Source organism: Acomys russatus, chromosome 8 (assembly GCF_903995435.1).
Source record: "Acomys russatus chromosome 8, mAcoRus1.1, whole genome shotgun sequence".
NCBI lineage: Eukaryota > Metazoa > Chordata > Mammalia > Rodentia > Muridae > Acomys > Acomys russatus.
Window position 1 is genome coordinate 14,024,899 of NC_067144.1, and position 23,154 is coordinate 14,048,052.

Sequence of the window (23,154 nt, forward strand, 5' to 3'; positions counted from 1 at the left end):
AAAAATCATTACATGCATTTTCTAAGTTGTTTTATTCATACATACATGTGTTGTCTATGTAACTAGATGCTATGTGTGTGCTGGTGTCCCTAGAAGCCAGAAGAGAGAGTCGAGTCCCCTGGGTCTGGAGTTACAGGCAGTTATGAGCTACCTGATATGAGTGCTGGAAACCAAGCTCAGGTCCCCTGGAAGAGGCCAGATCAGCACCCCTCCAAACTGCCAAAGACCTCAAAAGCAAGGGAAGGTTGAAAAATGTCAGAGCTCAGAAGGCTCAGAAGTGACAATTTAGTACAATGTGGTGTCCTTGTGAGGTCCTGGAACACATAGGGGATAACAGATTAAAGTAAAAAGACCTGAGCAAATCACAGACTTCAGTTAAAGCCAGTTAACGTCAGCTTAACCGACTGTGGTATAAATACATGACATGAATGGAAGATGCTGTCTTCACATTTCTTCTTCAACTTAAAACTGTTCTATAATTAAAAAAAAAAAAGTTTGCTGTAAACAAACAAACAAACTGCTTTGTGTGCTGGAGTGTTGGTTCCCTGAGTAGGAGCACTTGATCCCCAAGCTTGATGACCTGATTTAGATACCCAGATTTCATGTCAGAGGCCAGATGTGATGGTGCACATCTGTAATCTCCACCCTGTAGCAAGCTGAAAGGCAGAGCAGACGGAAGTGTGCAGGTCAGCCAGCCTGGAGAACACAAGGCAGTGCCAGAAACAAGAAAGACCCTGGATCAAATCAAGTAGAGCCAGGCGGTGGTGGTGCACGCCTTAATCCCAGCACTTGGGAGGCAGAGGCAGGCAGATCGCTATGAGTTCAAGGCCAGCCTGGTCTACAAAGCTAGTCCAGGGCAGCCAAGGCTGTACAGAGAAACCCTGTCTTGAAAACAACAAAAAAACAACAACAAAATCAAGACAGAAGGAGAGAGCCAATCTCTGAAAGATTGTCCTCCACGTGCGCGCACTCACACGCACACACACACAGACACAGACACGCACACACACAGAGACACACACACATAATTATTTCAATGCTTTATAGGCTATGAACATAATTTTCCTCCTTTTCTCTCTCCTGAGATAGGTTATTTAAAGACTATTGTAGACATGTATTTCTTAGCATATACCAACTCATTATCAAGATGCCAGTGCATTTCGATTGATTTTGGAAATGTTTATACCTGACAAATGGAAATAGTGAATTAGTAAGATGCTACTGAAGAGCGTGCAAGGAGGAAGGCTTGGGTTCCGGGCCTCACACAACCACAGTCTTCAGCTATCTTACTAACCCCCACCTCAACCCCACTCAGTCTCCTTAAACACCCTGCCCCCTAACGAAGGCTGTGAAATTCACAGGCTCTGAACTTTCCCCCAAGCAGTGCCTATACCCTGGCTGGTTAGCAGTGGCAAGGCCAGAGGAAACCACTCACCTCCATCACTTTCAAGCTCTTTGCTTGGAACTAAAGCAGTGGTTCTCAACATGTGGGCTGCGACCCCTCTAGGGGTCTAATGGCCCTTTCACAAAGATCACATACCAGATATCCTACGTGTCAGATATTCACATTATAATTCATAACAGTAGAAAAATTACAGTTATGAGGCAGCAATGGAAATGATTTAATGTTTGGGGGTGACCACGGCATGAGGAATTGTATTAAAGGGTCACGGCATTACGAAAGCTGAGAACCACTTGCCTAAAGGGTATGTCTCCCATCAGGATAGCTGATGAATTAAGAGAGAGATTATATATGGAATGCTTTGCACAGTGGCAGCCACGTATAAACTCTCTGCTGTGGTAGCTACCATCACGATGAGTGCACACAATTTTGCCGGACACCGCCGAAAAAGCAAACTATAAAATACATCCATATGTCCATAGTGATGTAAATAACGGAGCAAGTAAATAGGTGAAGACAGTAGATAAATCTGTAAAGAAGAACTCCTGATAAGCTGCGGATCGCCCCTTCAAGGACAGCACAGCTGTTTCTTAGCATGAGCTATGCTTAGTGACTCGCTCCCAACAAATATAAACCATAGGTCAGTGCAGAAGCCCGGCAAGCATTTCTCAGCGAGGCAATCAAGGTTAAAAGTCAGAACTGTTATGCCAGGCCGATAAGTCATAAAGAATAGTCCTTTGTTCTTCGGTGATGTGTGCTCCAGATACCAGAATGCTGTGTAAGTGTGAGTTAAACACATCAGGCGAATACGAGCCGCAGGATAGTGTATCAAATATCACATCAAAGTCATCAAGATGAGCAGAAACACAGCGGTGTTGAGAAAATGCTACAGCCATGAGGAGTCAAAGGAGAATATGCCGGCTTTAAAAAGGCCAAGCAAATTGAGGGCTTCCGTTAGCACTGCCATATCAGGATCAGTTGGATACCTGTGATGACTGTGCTAGACAGATGTAAGATAACAGCTGGACCACCTGGGAGCCCATGGGAACTCCCTGGACTATCTTTATAAATTTTTTTAGAAAGACTAAATTTATTTTTATGAATTATAAAACAAAAAGTTTAGTAAAATGCGCAGTGAATAGGATGAGTCATTACAGTAATTGTATTGTCATCCCTGACTTACCCTGTTAAAACAATCAAGGACTCCTGGTGCCAATAGTACTCAGGGTTAGGTTTGCCATAAACTGATTCGGGTTTTTAGCTAAATAAGCCTTGGTTTAGTGAGACAACTTCGCCCCCTAGTGGCGTAATGATCTATCTACATTTTGTGGCTAAGAACATCCCTCCGGCTTCCTTTTTTTTTTTTTTAAGAAAGCCAACTCCTGTCACTGTTAACGATACTCTGCTCTGCTTGTAGACATGAACCAAGCTAACCGTCCTCTGTCCAGCAGCAGATCAAAACAGATGCTGAAACTCAGCGAAACATTAGGACTCTTGTGGAAGAGTTGGGGGAAAGATAGAGAGACATGAAGGGGACAAAAACTCCACAGGAAGACCATCAAAGCCAACTAACCAGGGCCCAGACGGGCTTTGTGGAGACTGAAGCTCCAACCAAACACCATGCATGGACTGGACCTAAGCCCCCTACACAAATGTAGCCCATGGGCAGCTCCGGCTTCATGTGGCTCCCTAGTAATGGGAGCGGGGCTGTCTCTGACATGAACTCTGTTGCCTGCTTTTCAATCACTTGCTTCCCTAGTGGGACTGCCTCACCAAGCTACAGGGGAAGAAGATGCACCCAGTCTTGATGAGATTTGGTGTCCTGGGGTGGGTTGGGGGAAGGCCCCCTTTTCTGAGGAGTGGAGGAGAAGGAATAGGGAGAAGAGGGAAGGAGGGTGGGACCGGAAGGATGGGAGGGAGGCGGCTACTATTTGGGTGTCAACCGAATTTATTTATTTGTTTATTTATTTATTTATTATGTTTAAAAAGAATTCTAATATAATCATATTCTGTGGCCTGCTGGAACCACACTGCAGCATGTTCCCATGCACGAACTTTACTTCGGTGAGTGTCCTCTGAAGAAACAAGACTACACACAAGTCTATGCACAGAAGGGATTTTGCCAGCAGGCTGCCATGGCCTCACAGAACAGTGCAGGTGCAATTTGACAGTGTCAGCAAACCTGATGTTGATTGTGTAACCATCTTGAAAAATCTTTATTGCTGCAAAATTTCCATAAATTATGTGAACAGGAAAGTTACGTTATTATCGTATTTGGGTTTTCTTTCTTTCATTATTTAGAGAATATTTTTATCAGTTTCTGTAAACAAGTCTACATAGTTAAGACCTTATATATTTAATGTAGTGTGCCACTCTTCTAAAAATGGGAGTGAATACATTCAGTGTTCTAGACTTACATAGTTGTTGATTTCTGTACAGTATTAGCTCAGTAAAGGAAACAAGGACACTTTTCCCAAAGGTGACAGCACAGCTAAATTTTCCAAAAATTCAAATTGTATACATCCTATGTTTATGTAAAGGCCATAGCAGTATGCTATCCATTAATACCAGAAACACTCTTTCCAGGTTCAGCAGTCATTTGAACAACATTGGAGGACATTCCAGTTTTTTAAAGGTTTTTGGGTTGGTTTTTTTTTTGTTTGTTTGGTTGGTTAGGTTTTTTTGTTTTTAAGAAAGAAACAACAAAATCCCAGAAAACGGCTCATTTCTGTTACTGTTGCAGTTCCAGGCACTATTTTGTAATTGTCGTCTTCACCATCATCTGGAAGGCATTACCAGAAAGCTCCTGAGGCAGTGCTAAACAATGGGCTCCCGTCCTCAGCTGGGGTCCGTCCTCTATGCCTGGTCTGGGGAAACCCCAGTTCCTCTAAGGAGTGTGGCATAACCCTCAGGGAGATTACAAGCCCAATCCTTTCCCGATAAGATATCTGATCAGTCTAAACCTGGGGATTCCTGGAAGTACCTTCCTCACGCTTATGAGATGTCTTGGTACCTTGACTTTCAACCAAGGACCGTTTTCCATACCTCTAATCAGTCTTGGAGTTCTTTCTCAATGCCCTGATACCCATAGGATAATTAAGTGCTGCTTTATCCTTCTAATGATAGGACTGTGCAGCCGCATGTAAATGAAGTATCCCTGGCACTCTTAGCCACAGCGAATCAAACACATTCATCCTCAATGCCCCTCAAGGCTATTAAGTCCCCGTTTTACTGAAATAATCGAGCCAGTGCCATCTAGTTCAGCAGAGATCGTCTGAGATTGATTATGCACTCCGAGGAAGGAAGGGCTCTCTCCTCCCTGAAGAATCTGCTGCTGGACCCAGGTCTTCTAGTTGGCTGCCTTAGTGACTGCTGAAACCCACTTCTGCTGTTTCCAGGCGTGTCAGCTCAGATCGCTGCCTTTATCTTTCTTACGCTGCTCCACCCACTGCCGTGCCCCTCCGTGCAGGTGAGCAGCCTGCTGATTCTGTCCTCCTGAACCAGACCGGGTTCCTGCCACTGCCTCTCCGTTTTGGAGCTTCGAACCACCATTACAGGCTGCTCCCAAAGCAGCCACAGCTTGCCAGAGTCATGCCAGAGCCAGGAGACCAGCATCCCTTGAAAAGGCAATTCATCCTTTTTCTGCCCAGAAACCAATGTAGCCCTGACCTTCTGGCGGAGGAGTGTGCACTTCTGGTTTGGTGCTAAGCAGGCCTAAGCTTCCTGAGAGAGTATCCAACAAGGCCCAGGCTTTCGCCGGACACAGAACAACAGGCTTTCTTGGCTACAACAGCCTATCCCACCTGATTTCAATTAATACAGTTAGGAGGTCTATACCTTAGCCAGGTGGTGCTCACATATATCAAATCATCACATAATGAGATATATTAGTAACTATTATAATTTCCCGGTAGTGTAATAATATAGAAATATTAGCCTAACACTGATACCCCCAATTTACTATACACCTTCAGTATGGGTTCCTTTGGTTTCTGTCTAAATCTCACCCATTCCCAAGAAAGAAAGAAAATGATAAACCAGGTACAGAAAGAAAAAAAAAAAAAAAAAAAAAGACAAGAGCTAAGAGTTCTAGCTTGCTGAATATAAATGTGAAGACCACTTGGTGTTTTTAGAATTTCCAGGAGGACATGACTAGTCAGCTCAGTAGGAACAGTCACTGAGCATGCGCAATATGCAGAGTTCGCTCTTTAGCAAGGCAAACAACTACAGCAGCAAAAGTTCAACTGCCTCTCCTACGCATACAAGCGAGTGTATGAACCACTGAAGAAATAGTCATTTTGCCTTTTCTAGATGCAAGTGCCGTAGCTACTTAGATGGGACTCTGAACTGGGAGGCAGCTGATCACATTCTCGTTGGTGGTACTTGTGAGCTGTGATGCCCCGCCAGGGTCATCTAGACCCTTTCTACCACCAAGAAATTCAAGACCAAGAGCACGCAGGGGCAAGGAGAACTTCAAGAGTACAAGATAATGAGCATCAAGTACAGGCTGCTCACCTCCACGGAGGGGCACGGCGGTGGGTGGAGCAGCGTAAGAAAGATGGAGGCAGCGATCTGAGCTGACACGCCTGGAAACCTTCCTGATGCTGTGACCCTTTAATACAGTTCTTCATGTTGTGATGACCCCCAACCATAAAATTATCTTATCGTTACTTCATAACTGTAACTTTGCCACTGTTATTAGCCATAATGTAAATATATGATATGCAGAATATCTGATATGTAACCCGCAGGTTGAGAAACACTGACAGAATAAGTCTCGGTCCCTCTGTGTGGCATACCTACTTGTGGTAAGGAAGAGGCAGCAAGCTGCTAAGGAGTTTGGTGCACGTAGATGCTGTCAAAGAGAATCCCAGGCAGAGTTACTCAATGACCAAGGTATATTCTGTTTATTGTATGAGTTAAGTTTGGGAGTAGGAAGGAAATAAAAGAAATGCTTTAGTCTAAAGTGAAGGAAAGAAAATATTCCAAAATGTGAAGGAAATGTACCGTTTAATACAGGAGAGAAAGCTTTACACCATTGGGGGAGGAGGAGGTGCTTTTGCAGGCTTAGACATGGCATTGACCCTAAAAGGAGACAAGAGACAATTGTACCCACTACCAGACAGGAACTCAAGAAGAGAAAAATAATAAAATGTTCCAAGTTGTCAAAGATGGAAATGTTGAAATATAAGGAGGGAGATCAGTGGTGTGCAGCTCAGAGCCGTGCCCAGCCACAGGCTCTGCGGTCAAGAAGTCTAGATATAGGTATAATTTCACTGTAAGTTCTACTAAAAGTGAATCTACTAAAAGCAGATTGCTTTTGTTACTTTAATTTGGCAACGGTGTTGCTAGCACTATTAGCCTACAGGTTTGTATCTGGCATGAATATTGCTTGATATTTTCTTAAACATTGACTAAGAAGAAAACAAAACAGACAAATATGAGGACTTTCATGAATATATGTAAGTCATCCTTATTGAATAAGACAGTGGTATTTCGCTACTCAGAGAGTATTTTCTCAATAGTTGGGTGCTCTTCACAACGCAACAGCCGCTAACGCACACTTCTAAATTGAATCTGTTGAGCTGTCATTTTTCCATTACTTTCTTAAGATGATGAGAGAATCAACACAGTAGTCAACCAAACCCTGGATTCCCTTGTGCTGATCTCTGTGGTGTCGCTGTCACGGTGACTAGTTTCAAGCTATCAGCAAGATGTCACCTAATGCAGAGCTGGTAGTAGCGCACAGTAGCACATCAGTGTGTAGTTATCCTGGTTGCTTTTCAATTGTTGTGATAAAACACTGATCAAAAACAACATGGGAAGGGTTTATTTCCTCTTATACTTCCAAGTGACACTTTGTCGTGGAAGGAAGCTAAGTCAGGAACTCAAACAGAGGCCATGAAGGAATGATTCTTACTGGCTTGCTTCTTCTGGCCTTTCAGCTGCTTTTCTTATAGGCCCAGTCTTGTTTTTTATCATTTATAAATTACACACTATACAACAGGTGTGATATGAGCAAATTCATTATTCTGAGAAGGTCAAGGGAATGAAGGAGAAGAGATAAAGTCTGAGTGATCCATGAGAGAGACGAACGTACAAAGTGGAAGGGAGACAGACATTCAGAGGGACAGGCAAAGACACAGACAGAGGGACAGGCAAAGACACAGACAGAGGGACAGGTAAAGACAGAGAGGGGGCAGGGAGGCAGAGAGAGAAGAGAACCATGGGATGGCTTTTATCCTGGGCAGCTGGTAGCAGCAGTGGCAGCTGATGATGTCAGAGGTTGCTAGGCAACCTAGAGGCAAGCTAGCAGATCGGCTTGTGAACTAACACCATCTGCTGAGGAATGATACAGCCCATGTTGGACTGGGCCTTCCAACATCAACTATGCCATGTTAGGTTGATATCCCTGGGAGGCCTGCCCTTTTCTGAAGGGAAAGGGAAGAGAGGGAGGAAGAAAGTGGGGGCAGGGAAAGAGAGGGGAGAAGGGGGAGAACAAAATAATCTCAATGGAAATTAGAAAAAAAAAACTAAAATAACAGCAGCTTAAAATTTGTATAAACAAGCTACATGCCTTTAATCTCACCTCTCAGGAGGCAGAAGCAGAGAGATCTCTGTGAGTTCAAGGCTAGGCTGGTCTACAAAGTGAGTCCAGGACAGCCAGAGCTCTGTTACACAAAGAAACCCAGTCTTGGGAAAATAAAACAAACAAAAAATTCCATTGCCCTGTGCCCTCAATATTTGTTTTGTTTTCACTCTCCACGCCATTTTTTTTTCCATACTGTAGAATAGCATATAACTGGAGTCGCACAGTTATATCAAATTTTGATATAGACATGTCTGTTAGATCATGTTGGGTCATTGTTGGGATGACTCACAAATATTGTATTACTGGCTAAGAAAAAAAAAAAAAGTATGCCTGTGTTCTCAATTGTTAATTGCTGGGCGGGCCCATGGTGCCAAGTGCCAGGCTAGCAGGATGTTTGTCAGCTCCCTTACCTGCCCAAAAAAGAAAGGAAAAGTCACGTTAGGCCCCAAGTCAACTGGATGAATAAGGAATGTGGCTTTTTGCATAATAAAGAGCTGGCAGCTTGGCAGGAAGACAAGCAGGACTCTTTGGGCAGAGACAGAAGTAAGAACAGAAGCAAGGTAGGAAAGGTAGAGCAGGCGTCTCCTCTTGGACAGACACAAACGGTAGAGAAGTCGGCTAAACTAGACACCAGCTGAGGGACTGGCCGGCAGACAGGACAACAGTCTTAAACTACACAGAGGTCTCTGCATCTTTATTACCATTAAACCTCTAGAAGCCCTGAGATGGATCCTGTCGTTGAACATATCCGTAAAGTACATCCCCGTTCACTGCTGAATATTATTCCATTGTTTACACACTGCTTGTCCATTTTATTGTTCGTGAACATTTAGTTCCAGTTTGAAGCCATTGTAAATAAATTTTCCTGGACACTGTTATGCACACCCCTTCATGGACCTATGTTTTACATGAAACCCTAAGAGCAGAACTGCCTGAGCGAGCAGAGTGCATGTTTAATTTGATAGAAACTCGAGTATTTTTCCAAAGGGCCTGTGTCATTGCATTCCATCCAACAGCGCCTCCTAGTTCTGGCTGCTCCACATCCTTGCCAAATTGGCAACGTGCGCCTTTTGGTTTTTTAGCAGTCTTAGTGATGACACTGTGGTTTTTACTTTTCATTTTCCTTGATAATATCACTCTGTGTCTCCGGGGAGCTATATGATATATTGATGCGTGCAGCATCAGGATTTTTTGCCTGGGTGTGATTGGTTAGCTTATCAGTATGGTGAGATGTCTGAGGGGAGTGTTTTAAAGAAACGCTTCTAATCTAAGGTTGAAAGGCTGTGAGAACTCTGAGGCAGTGCAGGGCATCACATAACCAGAGGGAGGGAGCATGTTTGGGTACCTTCTCTTATTACCTTTTTCCCATGAAGCCACCAATGTCATAGGCTCTATCCTCCAGACTCTTCTGCAGCCTCCTCACTTCCTAACACTCTATCTCCACACACCAGAGTTGCATTAAGTTTCTGCCCTCTTCATACCCCCTTACAATGGGGATTAAATTTAAACATTTGAGTCTTGGAGGATACCTACAAATCGATAGCAATGTATTTCTTATGGAGAATTAGTATAAGTTCTTTGTCAGCGATGCATGATAAAAAAAAAAATTTCCATTTAATTTAAGGCTTGCTTGTTCGTTTTCTATCTGTGATTTGATGAGCAGGAATATTTTAGTTTGAAGAAGTGTGGTAAATTTTACATTTTTATGGTATTCCTCTTGGTGGCTTAAAAACTGTTTTCCTGTTCACAGGTTACCAATAGATTTTCTTCTATTGGCTTTTATTCTCATTTTTACACCCATAGTTATATCCCAGATAATATAGGCTTTTTTTTTCGGTATACATACCAATTTTTGTATATGGTACAAATATGTGCTATATATTGCAAGCAGTGTGGGGGTACTTTTTTAAACATATGGATCTTCATTTATTCCATTATCATTCAAAAATACTTCTTTCTCCATTAAACTGTCCATCAAAGAGCTAAACTGCTCTCTGGGTGATCTACTTGCATCTGGAAACACAGATATGCTCAGAGATCCATCCAATCAGGTTATAAACATCAGCCACCACACCACTCAGTTGGATATCTATTTCTGAAGTCTCTATTCTTGTCCACGGGTGGATGTATCTTTATACCCACAACAATACCGCCTTCCCGGCTGCTTTGTGGTAAGTTTTGAGGTCAAGTAGTTAGGATTGCTCCAGCCTCAACTTTTTAAACACATTTTGGTTTTTTTTTAATATTTCTAAGTAAATTTTAGAATATTTTCACAGCTTCTATAGGAAGTGCCTATTAATAATTATAAACACATAGCCGAGGGCTGGAGAGATGGTTATGAGCACTTGATACTCTTGCAGAAGAGCTGAGTTTGTTCCAGCTCCAGGGGATCTGCTGCCCTCTTCTGTCACGCTCAGGCGACTGCACATACATGAAATACAGATGCAGACACAAACACATACATATAAATAAAAGTATAATAAATCGTTTTAAGACAGAGAGACTAATTGGAGGAAAGCTGCCATCCTTAGAATTTGGAGTCTTTTCATACAGACAGAAAACACTGATGGGAAGATGCTTATGCCTGTCTGCTGACGATGGCTGTAACATGCTTTTCTAAGCACTGGGGGGTTTAATAGGATGTGCAAATGCATGCGCCTTCAGATGCTTCTCTCCCCAGGAAACCACAGAGGAAGACTGTAACATCAGGGACTTTGATAGCTCCCAAGAAGAACTTTGCAAAGAGGCGTAATAAAACCTCAAGGGCATACTCATGGACAAGCACAAACGCCCAGCTTTCTAATCATATTTCTTTGCTCTTTTTAAAAGATCTATGACCCACTGGATAACTAAACTTGGAGAGTTTTAACTGCTGCTCTGCTGGGTTCCTAACTGAACCTGAAATTTTAGTTTAAAGCGGGGAAGTTATTTCATGACTCCTAGACCAGAAGATATAGTTAAGATTGTTGTTTATATTAAACAGTATACAAGCTAACAAATAAAAAGAAAGGTCGTTCTCCCTCCCACTTGGAAGTTAGCGAGTCCTTCCCTCACTCTGCCTTTCACTGACACTCATGCACCTAAATGCTTTCTTGGGACACGTATGTAACGTGAAGAGTGACGTGTGCGCGTCTGTTGTATGTTATATTCTTTTATGTACCTTAAACATCACATAGTTTACTTGTGTGGCTGTGTCCTTCTGGGTTTGGGGGGGCTCTTATTTCTTTAGAGACATCACAGTCTCTAAATCAATGGTTCCTGACCTGTGGGGTAATGACCCTTCTGAGGGTCCAAAGGTCCTTTCACAAGGTCACCTAAGACCATCAGGAAACACAGGGGTTTACATTATGGTTCATAGCAGTAGCCAAATTACAATTATGAAGTTGTGGTGGAAATAATGTTATGGCTGAGGTCACCGCCACATGAGAGACTGTATTTATTAAAGGGTCGCAGCGTCAGGAAGTTAGAGATACATTGCCTCAAGTATATCAATTGATAATTTTTATATAAGCAATGGTTTATATTTTTCAAATTCCCTTGATTTTTCTAAGACAAATAAGACCACAGTTATAGCAAGTGATGTGTTTAACTTCAGGAGGGGCATAAAACACGACTCAATTCCTTGTTTCCATTTGTTTTTTTTTTTTTTTTTTAAGATTAGGGCTTAATGTTGTCTGGTATTTTAAGAGTAACTGGTTTACTGAAATGTAAGATTTCTCTGTTTTTAAATGATAGCAAGAAGTCCAATATTACTTCACACTGTATAGCCAAACAAAACAACTCTGGCCTGAACATGGTAGCTTGGTTTCATAAGTTTGACTAGTTGCCCTACCCAGCACTAGAGTAGATGTTCCTTAACATACATACACTGAGATGGGCATCATGTCAACTCATTATGATTTGAAAATATCACTTGAGGCACCCTTCCACCCAAACTCCCTACCTCAGTCTAGCCCACTTACCTTAAGCATGCTCACAACAGATACATTAGCAGACATGTGGCCTATTGCATACAATGTTGAACAGATCATGCAATTGTTAGACATTATACTGAATACAGAAAACAAGCTGGTCAAAACAAGTACTTCAAGCATGGCTTCTATTGAATTTTCTTTTTCTTTTCTTTTCTTTCTTTTTAATATTTATTTACTTATTTTATGTTTATGAGTGCTCTATCTGCAGGTCACCTGCACGCCAAAAGAGGGCACCAGATCCCAGTACAGATTGTGAGGCACCATGTGGTTGCTGGCAATTGAACTCGGGCCCTCTGGAAGAGCAGACAGTGCTCTTAACTGCTGAGCCATCTCTCCAGCCCCTTCGATTGAGTTTTCATCTTCACATGTCTCTGGCACATTGTGAAGTTAAGACAAAACAAGACAAATCTTAGATTAATATCTAGTTCAGATATTATTCTCTATTCAGATACAATAGAGAATAGATTTTTGCTCATAGGTTTTTGTGGCTAGTATGACTATAACTCACATAACTAGCTACTATCTAGAGACTTTTATGCTGATTCTAATATTTTGCTATTTCATATAATAGTAGACATAATCTGTGCATGGGACTGGTTCAGTAGTCCCAGCCTAGAAGTGGAATTACAAAACAAGGGCTTTGTAAAATGCAAAGAGAAATTACACGTGGAAGCAGTCATGACTTGATGTCTCCCTTTGTTTTTTTTTTTTTTTTTTTCCCAGCAACAATAACAAATACAGTTTTATACGATACTAGAAAAGGTTAGGGTTTATACTGGTTTCTATGTTGGTTTATACTGGTTAGGGTTTCTAGCAGGATTCTGTCTGAAACTATCATTGAAACTCTCAGCACAATAAATATATAACTAGAGACCTGCAATAGGAAAGTTCACTGTCAGGCCATACTTGATGGTATTGTGAGTAGATGGATCCAGAATTATGATTCTGACAATTAAATAAAAAGGGATTTTATTTGGTGGTGGTGGTGGTGGTGGTGGTGGTGGTGGTGGTGGTGGTGGTGGTTGTGGTGGTGTGTGTGTAACTGAGAGAGCCAGAGAGACAAAAAGACAAAGAGAAGGGAAAAGAAAGAGATGGATGAAAGGAATATATCCTTGACGTGAGAGGTAACGTATAAGACCTTTCGGTTTTAGTTCCTAATGCCATTACTTGGCTTCATAGTCTTTCATAAACAGTATTTCCCTTTTGGGCCCAATTTTCTTTTAAAAATACAAAATGGTCGAATTGAAGATGAAAGAGACATTTGCAGTAATGAAAATAATTTAGATTATTAAGGAGAAAATGTAGCTAGAGAAAGAAACCCAAGATGCCCAAAACTGGAACTTTTGAGCATCAAGAAATAGGAGATGCATGTAGTTAGGAGACTAGGAATCAACTGTGTCTGAAGAGGGGGTCCTAGGGAGGAATGGGGAGAGACGGGTTACAAGGAACGGGGAGGATGAATCTTATGTCTTGAAAGTCAAAAGAAGCTGGTCATTCCAGCACTGGGGACACAGGGGAAGGCAGATCTCTATGACCTGGTATACAGAGCGAGTTTCAGGACAGCCAAGGCTACCCAGAGAAACTCTATCTCCAAAAACCAAAATCAAAAGAGGAAAGAAGAGAAGGGAGAGAGAGAGAGAGAGAGAGAGAGAGAGAGAGAGAGAGAGAGAGAGAGAGAGAGAGACGCTAAGATGAGAGCTAGCTGAATACTACTCTTCAGTAGTATCTCTGGCCATTACCAGAGATTTGGAGCTGTTAAGAGACATTAACAACTTATTTACCCTGTCTTGGCAGAGTTTGGCCGTTGACTCTGCTTGTACCCAAGCTTGCCCATTTTTAGACAGAATTTTGTCTGTAGAAGACATGAGGTTTTGCCCAGTGGCTGGTTTGCCACATTTGAAGTCATCTCCATAAGGAGGATCTTTGATGCTCATCATCTTCTTGAGTAGGCTGGGTGTTGCCAAGAGTTAACCTGTCTTGTTCTCAAAGAATCTTTAAGATATTAAAGGCTTCTTAAATGCCATACTCTGTAGGTCTCTGAGGCTTTGAAGACTTTATCTAACTATTTTACCTTATCTATCTATAGGATCATATCTATCTGTTAAACTTAGGATGTATGTTCTTGTGATTAAAAATAGGCTGGTAGTTGACATGATCATGATTTGATCAACTAACAATTGGCTTGTATTACTTGATTACCCTAATCAGCCTGCAATAGCACTTTCCAGGTATTGGAAGTAAGCTTTGAAGTCCTCAATAGTTCCTGTCTCACAAATGTCTGTCAAGCTGAAGATGATGCTCCAATGTTATAGAGAGTTTTGGGTGACTGTACAGACAGCAAACTGTCTCTGTCTTCTTCTTCTTCTTCTTCTTCTTCTTCTTCTTCTTCTTCTTCTTCTTCTTCTTCTTCTTCTTCTCCTTCTTCTTTTTTTCTTTTCTCATTTTGGAAGCTGCTAACCTGCAGTTCCGGTTCACTCAAGTAACTAAGTTTCATTCCTTTTCAAGTCTCTGACGGGGTTGAAAAACCAGATAGTTTAGTCTTACAATTAACCGTAGCTGTGTTAAGATGTTTTAGGTCTAGATAGAGGTTTTGACTTAGCAGAGATGAGATATGATAGATATTGATTCTCATTCAGAATTTTAGACTCACCAAGATAGGAAAGATGCTTTCTACAAGGATGCCAAATGCAATTAGCCAAAACACCTTGAATGTAACATTCATATGATCCCTGATTGTTTCGTGATTCTTCTTGCTGTATGTAATTTTTCTACTTACGTGTAATAATACAAATATATATGCCAACAATAAAAAATAAAGAGACTTTGACAAGAATCATTTCAATAAATCGGTGACGTTAAAATTCAAATGAAAGGCACATAAAGAATGAAAAAAATACTCTGTGCCTTCATAAACCTATATGTGTGTATTCCAAACCTATAGCGTAAATGTCAGAAGTCCCTTTCCGATCAGATCTCAGACATTCTAAGGTACCTAGCATAGCAGGACTCGACCTCCCAGCTATTAGATTGTTCGGTTGCGAAAACGTTTTTAAACAGATCTCATTAAATTGGCTGCTCCCAATAAATATTGATCGTGTGGATTTCCTGCGCCCAGCCCGCCCAAGCCTCTCGCTCGGAATCCTTAACCGGGAATCTCATTTGCAGAATACCGACCAAGACACTGTGAGGGCGGAGCCAAGAAAGTGAACACTAAGTAGGTCTCGCCCAGAGGCTCCCGGCGCACGCGCAAATCCTCCGCGGCCCGTTTGTGCAGCCTGCCTAGTGTTCCTGTGGGTGGTTATTTCCGGGACGGACTGACTACGGGTGCCTGGCAGGCTCTTGCGGAAGTTCATGCGCCATTGGGAGGGACTCGGCGGCTGCTCTATGCCCTTGTTGTTGAGAGCCTCCTCCTGGGTCATTGTCGGAGCAGGAGTCGGACTGGGGCCGACACGGGGCTCCCACGTGGCCGTCTCGGCGCCTGTTTATGGTCTGCGCTGGCGGGATGTGGCGAGCACGTCGGGCAGCCGTGGCCTGGTAAGTGCGGCCTGCGACCTGGCCCCGTTATGTCACGTTCTGGGCCATTTGAACAGCAGGGTTGTCCCATCACTACTTCCTGAATGTGCAGGTGACACTCAAGCCAGGCCGAGGCTCTTAGAGAATTCTCGCAAATGTCTGACTACCCGGAGCGACAGGAGCTGGCTCCGTGACGACTCCTCGATCAACTCGAAAATTTTGGACACCTTCAGTTTTGACCCATCCCTGCTGTCTCCTTTGTCCCTGCCCTTGTGATCTCGCTGTTATCTCTGTTTCTAGTTGTTGCTATTATCTCCTGGCCTGGCTCTGTCCTTGTATCTCTGTACGTTTCATTTGACTGTCTTCTTCCAGCCGTACGCCATAAATACTTTGCACTTGCAGGTACTTACGCTTCTCTGTATGGAAGGGCTCTGCCTATTTGCCTGACGCTCTGGCTGGAGTCAGCTCTAGAGCAGTGACGCACACGATGTCAGGCAGCGTTTATGAGATGCCCTCCTCAGAGGAGGTGTCGTTCAGTGCTGAGATACTCTTTGATACAACGTGGTGCCCTGTGGCGCCACTTTTCTAATCCCGCTGCTGTCGTTGCCCTAGTCTGGTTATAAAATAGAAAATCATGAAAGAGTTTATTTATATGGATTTCCTTATGCACATTAATGATGCTAAATGTGATGTTATCTATTCAATTCGTTCCAATCACCTCCAAGCTTAACACACTGTGTCAGACATTTGATGATAGGGGAATAATATACACCAAGGAAGACTGGGAAATTTTCTGAATTAACTTCACCTTTAAACATTGATCTTAAATTGTATTTAGACCTTTGAAAAGGTTTTGTTTTAGTTATGTGTATGGGTGAAGGCTGTATGTGTACATGAGTCCTGGTGACTGCTCTGGGTAGTGGGTAGGATCTGCCTGGAGATGGCGCTACAGGCAGATGAGCCGCCTGAAGTGGATGCTGGGGACGGAATTCAAGTCCTCTACAAGAACAACAAGCATTATTTTTATTAGTTAATTTATTCATATTACATCTCAATTGTTATACTATCCCTTGTATCCTCCCATTCCTCCTTCCCTCCCGCTTCCCCCTACTCCCCTCCCCTATGACTGTGACTGAGGGGGACCTCTTCCCCTGTATATGCTCATAGGGTATGAAGTCTCTTCTTGGTAGCCTGCTGTCCTTCCACAACAAGCATTCTTAACCCTTCCATCCATCTCTACCGGCCCTAGAACTTTTTAAAAAATATGTATATCTGTTTTGCCAGCATGTATGTCTGTGTCTGCTGCCCACAAAGGCCAGATGACAGTATTTAGTCCCCTGAGACTGGAGTAGCAAGCAGACAGTTGTGAGTTGTCATGGGATGCTAGGAATCGAACCTCTGTCTTCTGGAAGAGTAGCCCTTTTTCTTAACCAGTGAACCATCTCTCCAGCCCTCCAGCCCTACTCCAGGAACTTTTTTTTTAATAGTTGAAATGATTTATTATAAGGAAGGGGACCCATTTGTTTTGTCAGAATTAATTGAGTCTAAAAGTGGAGCTGTCTCTGCTACAATGTGTTTTTTGTTTGTTTGTTTGTTTGTTTGTTTGTTTGTTTTTTATCCTGTGGGATTTTAATTTTGAAGTATGTTCACAACCTTTGGTATTGGAATAAGCTATTTAAGCCAGTGGTGGCAGCAGCGTTTGCCTTTGATCTCAGCACTTGGGAGGCAGAGGAAGTCAGATCTCTGTGAGTTTGAGGCCAGCCTGGTCTACAGAGTGAGTTTCAGGACAGCCAGGGCTACACAGAGAAACCCGGTCTTGAAAACAAACAAACAAAAAAATGCAACTTAAGTCCTACTCTAGTCATTAAGTTGAAACAGACTTTATATACACATAAAAATACTTCTCTTGGGTAGTCAAATGGAAGACCAATGACCAGCATTTTGTGGGTGCAAGAAATATTTGTGTAAAATTAATGAAAAAATAATGTCATACTAGGCAGTTCTATATGGGTAAAAAATGTGGTAGACGAACAAGAGTATATGACTTGGGCGATGTATGTTGCATTTGACTTTTCTTTTTAAGTTTCTTTGGATAAAGAAGTCTTTTTTCTTTTGTAGCTGCTTTGCTCTTTCTTGACTCTGTCCTTTGTCTTGGGTTTCTTAAGGCTTTGTTCAACTGTGGGTTTTCTTTTTTGTTGAGTCTGGCTTGACCTTTGATTTTAAAAATCTCTTCAGTTCTGCAAAATTTTTCTTCAATTTTATTTTTTATTTCCATTGCATCTGCTGTTTTTCTTCTTAAATATTTTTAAAGAATATTTTGCTTAGATAGGTCCAGTATGTTCTTCATTTCCAAAATACAACCTCTTCTCTTTATCTGCTTAGAGAAAACGTACGTTTGGCCAATGTGTTCATATGCATATTTATCTTAAAATGTGATTTATTTACTTGTATAATAATTAACTATTTACATTATATGCCTACTTTAAAATAAGATTAAATAATATACTGCTTCCATTAATGACAAAGAAAGATTAGGAAACATAAAATGGATTTCTGGATTGATCCTTGGGTAGATGCACATTAAAAAGCTAAAGTCATTAAGCCATGTATAATGGTGTTAAATATGTAGGTCTCAACACTCAGGAAACCGAGACAAGGGCGACTAGGAATTCAAGGCAGCCTTAGCAACATAGCAAGTACCAGGTCTGAAAGGATTAAAGAGCAAGACCCAGTCACAGAAAACTAAAGAGTAAAGTCATTCAAAGGCAAGTTTCTGTATCTATAGGAAACTAATAAGTCATGGACTCGCAGCCAGGTGTGGTGGTGCACGCCTTTAGTCCCAGCACCCGAGAGACAGAGGCAGGCAGATCTCTGTGAGTTCGAGGCCAGCTTGATCTACATAATAAGTTCCAGGACAGCCAGGATTGTTAGACTGGAAGACCCTGTCTCAAAAAACCAACCAAACAAAAACTCTCCCTTTTTTTTTTTTTTTTTTTTTAACCTCCATGCATTGTAAAAGATATGAGATCACCTTGGAAATTTTTTCCAAGGTATAGTTAACTTTATAAAAGTTAGTAGACATGTTTGAAATATACTAAGTTATAAGCCAAGTCATAAAACTTCATGTTGTAAAGTCCTTTTTCTATTGCAGTCTGTTTATGAGTATGCACAATAACAAGGGAACTCTACTAAAATCAAACAGAAAGCCCTACCCCCAAGCTTACACATGCACCCTAAGTACACAGGTGTATATATATCCAGTGCTTGATTCTGTGATCACAGTGGATCATTGCTGTGTACCCCATGGACTATATACCTCCCATCTTCCCATGTTGATGCCATTTCTTTCTATCGCAGCATATGTCTTCTGTATATTTTTTCTTTATTCTCTATCCTAGAAAGTGTTCTTAACTTAATTTCTGCTATTGGTATATATGCAAGTGCAGCTTTACTTTCCAAAAACTGCTTTTTATTCACTAAGCTTTTTTTTTTTTTTAATGTGTAAGTCTTTAAACATTGTACTTGCTAATATTTTGGAAGTTTGCAGTATGATCGGGAATCTTGTGTGTTGTCTGATCACATTTAAGCATGAAGGGCCAATAGCTGATGCAGGTGCTTTGTTCATGCTGTGTCTTAATGATGGACAACTGGGAAAGCTGTGTTTTCTGTTATTGATTACTTCAGCAAGCCACTTGCCTTTTAGGGCTTTGATAGAGTGGGCAAGTGATGTGAGCCTGTTACAAATGCCAATGTTGATGACAGCTCTCTCCAGGAAGCCTCCTCCACCCATACACATGTACTTGGGATCCTTAGGTCCCCCTGGCAGATTCCTCAGTAGTGCCCAGAGGCAATTGCTTTGCTTCTCCTCTGTTTACTCTCTTACCCATTTGTCAGGAATACCTTATTTTGGGGCTGGAGAGGTGGTTGCTCTTTCAGACCTGGGTTTGATTTCCATCACTCATACCACAGCTCACAACCATCTGTGTGTAACTCCATTCCAGGAGATCCAGTGCCTCTTCTGTCTCCACTTGGTAATTTGCACACAAGTACCCAGACATGCATGTAGGCAGAATACCAATATACATAAAATAATAATGATAAAAAATGAAACTGAAAAAAAAAAATAGAATGCCTGATGAACTGTAGCCTTTCCTGGATGAGCCTTTATCTGTCTTTTGAACTGGATGCTCTAGAAGATGCCTGACTATGTACCAGAATTTGCTTTGAGTTGATTATGCCTCCAGAGTGCAACTGAAGAGTATTCTGCTTCTAACCATTAACCTGGAATATTCTGTCCCTGTCACTTAAGGTTATTGCTGCCACCCTTGTGAAAATAGGAATATTTGGGACTTGGAGAAAAATGAAGGAGAAAATAAAGACATAAATACCCAAGGGCTGCATGTGGTCTTGGAGTTCATCTCAGTGGGGTTAGGTGTGGGTTAGGCTCTTTCTGAAAAGCAGAAATAACTCTGGAAGGTTAGAAAGCTGTTCAGTCAGTCATACACTGGTAAAGTGCAGCACAAATAGATATTGAAGTGGCATTAAGCCCTTATTCTGGGCTAGCCTTTGCTAAGTTCTTTGCAGGTCCAAGATGAGAAGGAGGGTGGCACAATCAAGAAACTGCATCATAGCAAGGGTGTGTGCTGAGGAATCGAGAGGAGGTGCAGGTCCTCCAGAATGTCGGCACAGCCCGTTTCCGGTGCTCCATCTGTTTACACATGTGCTGCCCTCCACACTTGTGCAGCGTCTCTCATGGGAAGGCCTCAGGCTTTACTGAAGACTCAGCCTAGCGTCAGCCTCTCTTTTACTGTCAAGCAGGACTCCGTTTTAGACAGACAGATTGATGAAAGAAGATACTCATCCTCTTGAGCTTTTCCATCGTGGGGCTTGGGACAGCTGGGAACAAGAGCTGCCGCCTGTGATGCCTTTCCTGGGAGAAGGTCTCAGCGTCGTAGAACTAGACGAATGAACATTCTCAGACTGCTTAGCTTTGGGCCTGCCCCCAGGATGGGGCCAGATATGCACTAAGATCAGGCATGTGGGCTTCCTACGGGAAGCTCCCTATGGGAAGGGGAAGGGGGGAGCTCAGGCCCCTAAATGGACACTGAGATTCTTGTAGCTTGAAGGCTGTTCTGCTGCTTGCATTTTCCTGAGGAACCAGGTTCTTGAGGTAGGATTAACTTAATTTTCATCTCTGGACTAATTTAGGGTTGAGAGGCAAAACAAGCCACTGTTTCTTGTCCTTCAAGGCAGAATTTTGCTTGCATTTTTGTTACCAACTGTTACAGTGCACAGCTTTTGGTAAAACAAATACCCACCCCTTCCCTCTTTGGTCTCAGTTCCTTGGACCGCTCTCACAGCCCATATATAGTGAATTAGCATGTAGAGTCTGCTTCTCATGCCTGGACTTACAGTGCATTTTTATCCCATTGTTAGTGTCTTCTGGGGAAAGTTGTGTTTCTATCTTTGTGCTACATTTCCCCTCGAACGTAGGATGGGGCTAGTTTAATTATTTGGGGGTAGGTTTTCAGCAAGATTGAATGAACTGGCACAGAGCGAAGTAAACTGTTGTGTAACGGGGCACGGTTTGTAAGTGTGCATATGTGTGATCTCTCCTGTCAGTTTCAAGGCACTGTCACCTTCTCTGATGTTTCTCCCATCCTTATTGGTTTGTTTTTTCAGTGAAGTCTGCCAGTCCTTAGTGAAACACAGCTCTGGAGTACAAAGAAACTTACCGCTCCAAAAACTACATCTGGTTTCACGCAGTATTTATCGTTCACACCATCCTGCCCTAAAGCTTCAAAGACCCCAGCTGAGGACGTCGCTTCAGCAGTTCTCTTCTCTAACCAGCCTTTCTTTACACAAACTGAAACTTTCTCCAGTTAAATATGGCTACCAGCCCCGCAGGAACTTTTGGCCAGCAAGGTTAGCTGCAAGGCTCCTAAAACTTCGATATATCATACTGGGCTCTGCTGTTGGAGGTGGTTATACAGCCAAAAAAGTGAGTTTACTGTTCTACTACAATTCTAATTGGTCCGAAATGTTGTAAATTTGTATAGCATAGTAGAAAGAAATTGTCTCTTCTCTTTAGTGAGTAAGATACAGTTAGCTGTTGGCGCATTTACTGTATATATTTACTATGTCCTATGTCATTTCAATGGTGCCACTTAAGTGTTAGCCATAGTTCTAGATGATCTGAAGATGCAGCCCTGGTCGGGGAGTGAGAACACTTAAGTCTGGTTCTGGACATTGCATTTAGTAGCACGGGAGAGAAAGTCAGGTGGCATGTCCACAGGGCCACTTCTGGGCAGCCCTGGAAGCAGAGGCAAAGTGGCCTCTCTCCCAACCTGTCTTCCTTGTGCCCCGTGTTCACTCATGCTGGATGAGCCCTGCTTGCAATAGGAATGCTCTGAGCTTTTACATTCTCCACATTAGATAGAAGAGCACTTACTTTCATTCTACGTACTCAACTACTGACAGGTTTTTAAAAGACCTGGGCTTATATAAATTTGTTCCTTAAAGGTTCTATTCAGAATACGTTTTTCTTGTAGATTTTTCTGGCTAGCATGCTTTCTCTTTATATTGGTGTATGGCATTTGGATTAGATGATTGACCATATGTTCTTGTCTTTTAGACCTTCGATGAGTGGAAAGATATGATACCAGACCTTAGTGACTATAAGTGGATTGTGCCTGACTTTATATGGGAAATTGATGAGTATATCGATTTGGGTTTGTATCATCAACATTCAAAACAGCTTTTGGATTGCGAGGGGCATGGATGGTAGTAGAAATATTGCATTGGTAGTTTTAACTTTTGGGTCTAATTTGTGATAGTTTTATTTCAGTAATGAAAGTAATAATCTATAAAAGAAAATTTTAACTTTTATTACATTTATTTATATGTGTATGGGTGTGTAGAACATTAGTGTAGGCACACACATGCAGATGCATGTGTGCATGTGAAGGCATGTGTGTAGAGGTCAGAAGACATTTTGCAGGAGTTCTTTGTAATTGAAAGGGATCCTATGGGTTGACAGGCCTGGAAACAAGCATTTTCTACCCATTGAGCCATTTTGACAACCCAGAGGAAAAAAGACTATGAGAATAAGTATCCAATAGTCTGTCATTTTAACGTGGCTGCCAGCACTCTTAGGGAATATTTTCGTCTGGTTTTCTTAGTAGTTGAATGTGACTAACATTAGTTTCTTATTTAAAGGTTATATAGTCGTGGGGATGTGTGCCTTGGTGTTTTGTGTTTTGCTACCCAGCACATCGTGGCTGCGTTTCCATGCTGCTAGCAGCCTTCCCAAATACCGTTTTCCACACGATGCCGCGTTGCTCACATCATACACCCTAGGACCCTAAGCTAGTGCTTTTTGGTTCACTACGTTGGTTATTTCTACTTTCTGCAGCCAGCTTCTTTAAAAGCCCATTAGCGTGCAAAGTGACTTTACCCCTTAAAACGCCACCCCTACCTTTCACAAGTATGAGAACAGGATAAGTTCAGTGGCTGATTGCAAGTAACTCAGGATGAACTTTAAAAAATTGGAGTGTTTTCTTCAGTCCCTTTTTAAGACATACGGAGGTGGAATTAATCTGCATAACTGCTTAATCATAGTACTTCTTAAACGTAGCCATGTTAGCAAGGGCGTTCTTAGGGAAGGGACGATT

The 23,154-nt window shown here is 42.1% G+C and overlaps 2 protein-coding genes across 5 annotated transcripts in view; one reads left to right on the forward strand and one right to left on the reverse strand.

Moving 5' to 3' along the window:
* Nucleotides 1-15,387, reverse strand: part of Atp13a4 (ATPase 13A4) — a 145,582-nt gene extending 130,195 nt beyond the window's left edge. The window contains 1 exon segment of the mRNA XM_051150538.1: nt 15,143-15,387. Coding sequence (XP_051006495.1) covers nt 15,143-15,387 — 245 coding nt within the window.
* Opa1 (OPA1 mitochondrial dynamin like GTPase) overlaps nt 15,295-23,154 on the forward strand; it is a 72,225-nt gene continuing 64,365 nt past the window's right edge. For 3 of the 4 annotated variants that reach the window (XM_051150810.1, XM_051150812.1, XM_051150811.1), the window contains exons 1-3: nt 15,295-15,502; nt 21,164-21,482; nt 22,116-22,212. In XM_051150810.1, coding sequence (XP_051006767.1) covers nt 15,453-15,502; nt 21,164-21,482; nt 22,116-22,212 — 466 coding nt within the window. In that variant the 5' untranslated portion in view covers nt 15,295-15,452. The remainder of the gene's footprint in view (nt 15,503-21,163; nt 21,483-22,115; nt 22,213-23,154) is intronic. The other variant, XM_051150813.1, reaches the window with a different exon arrangement.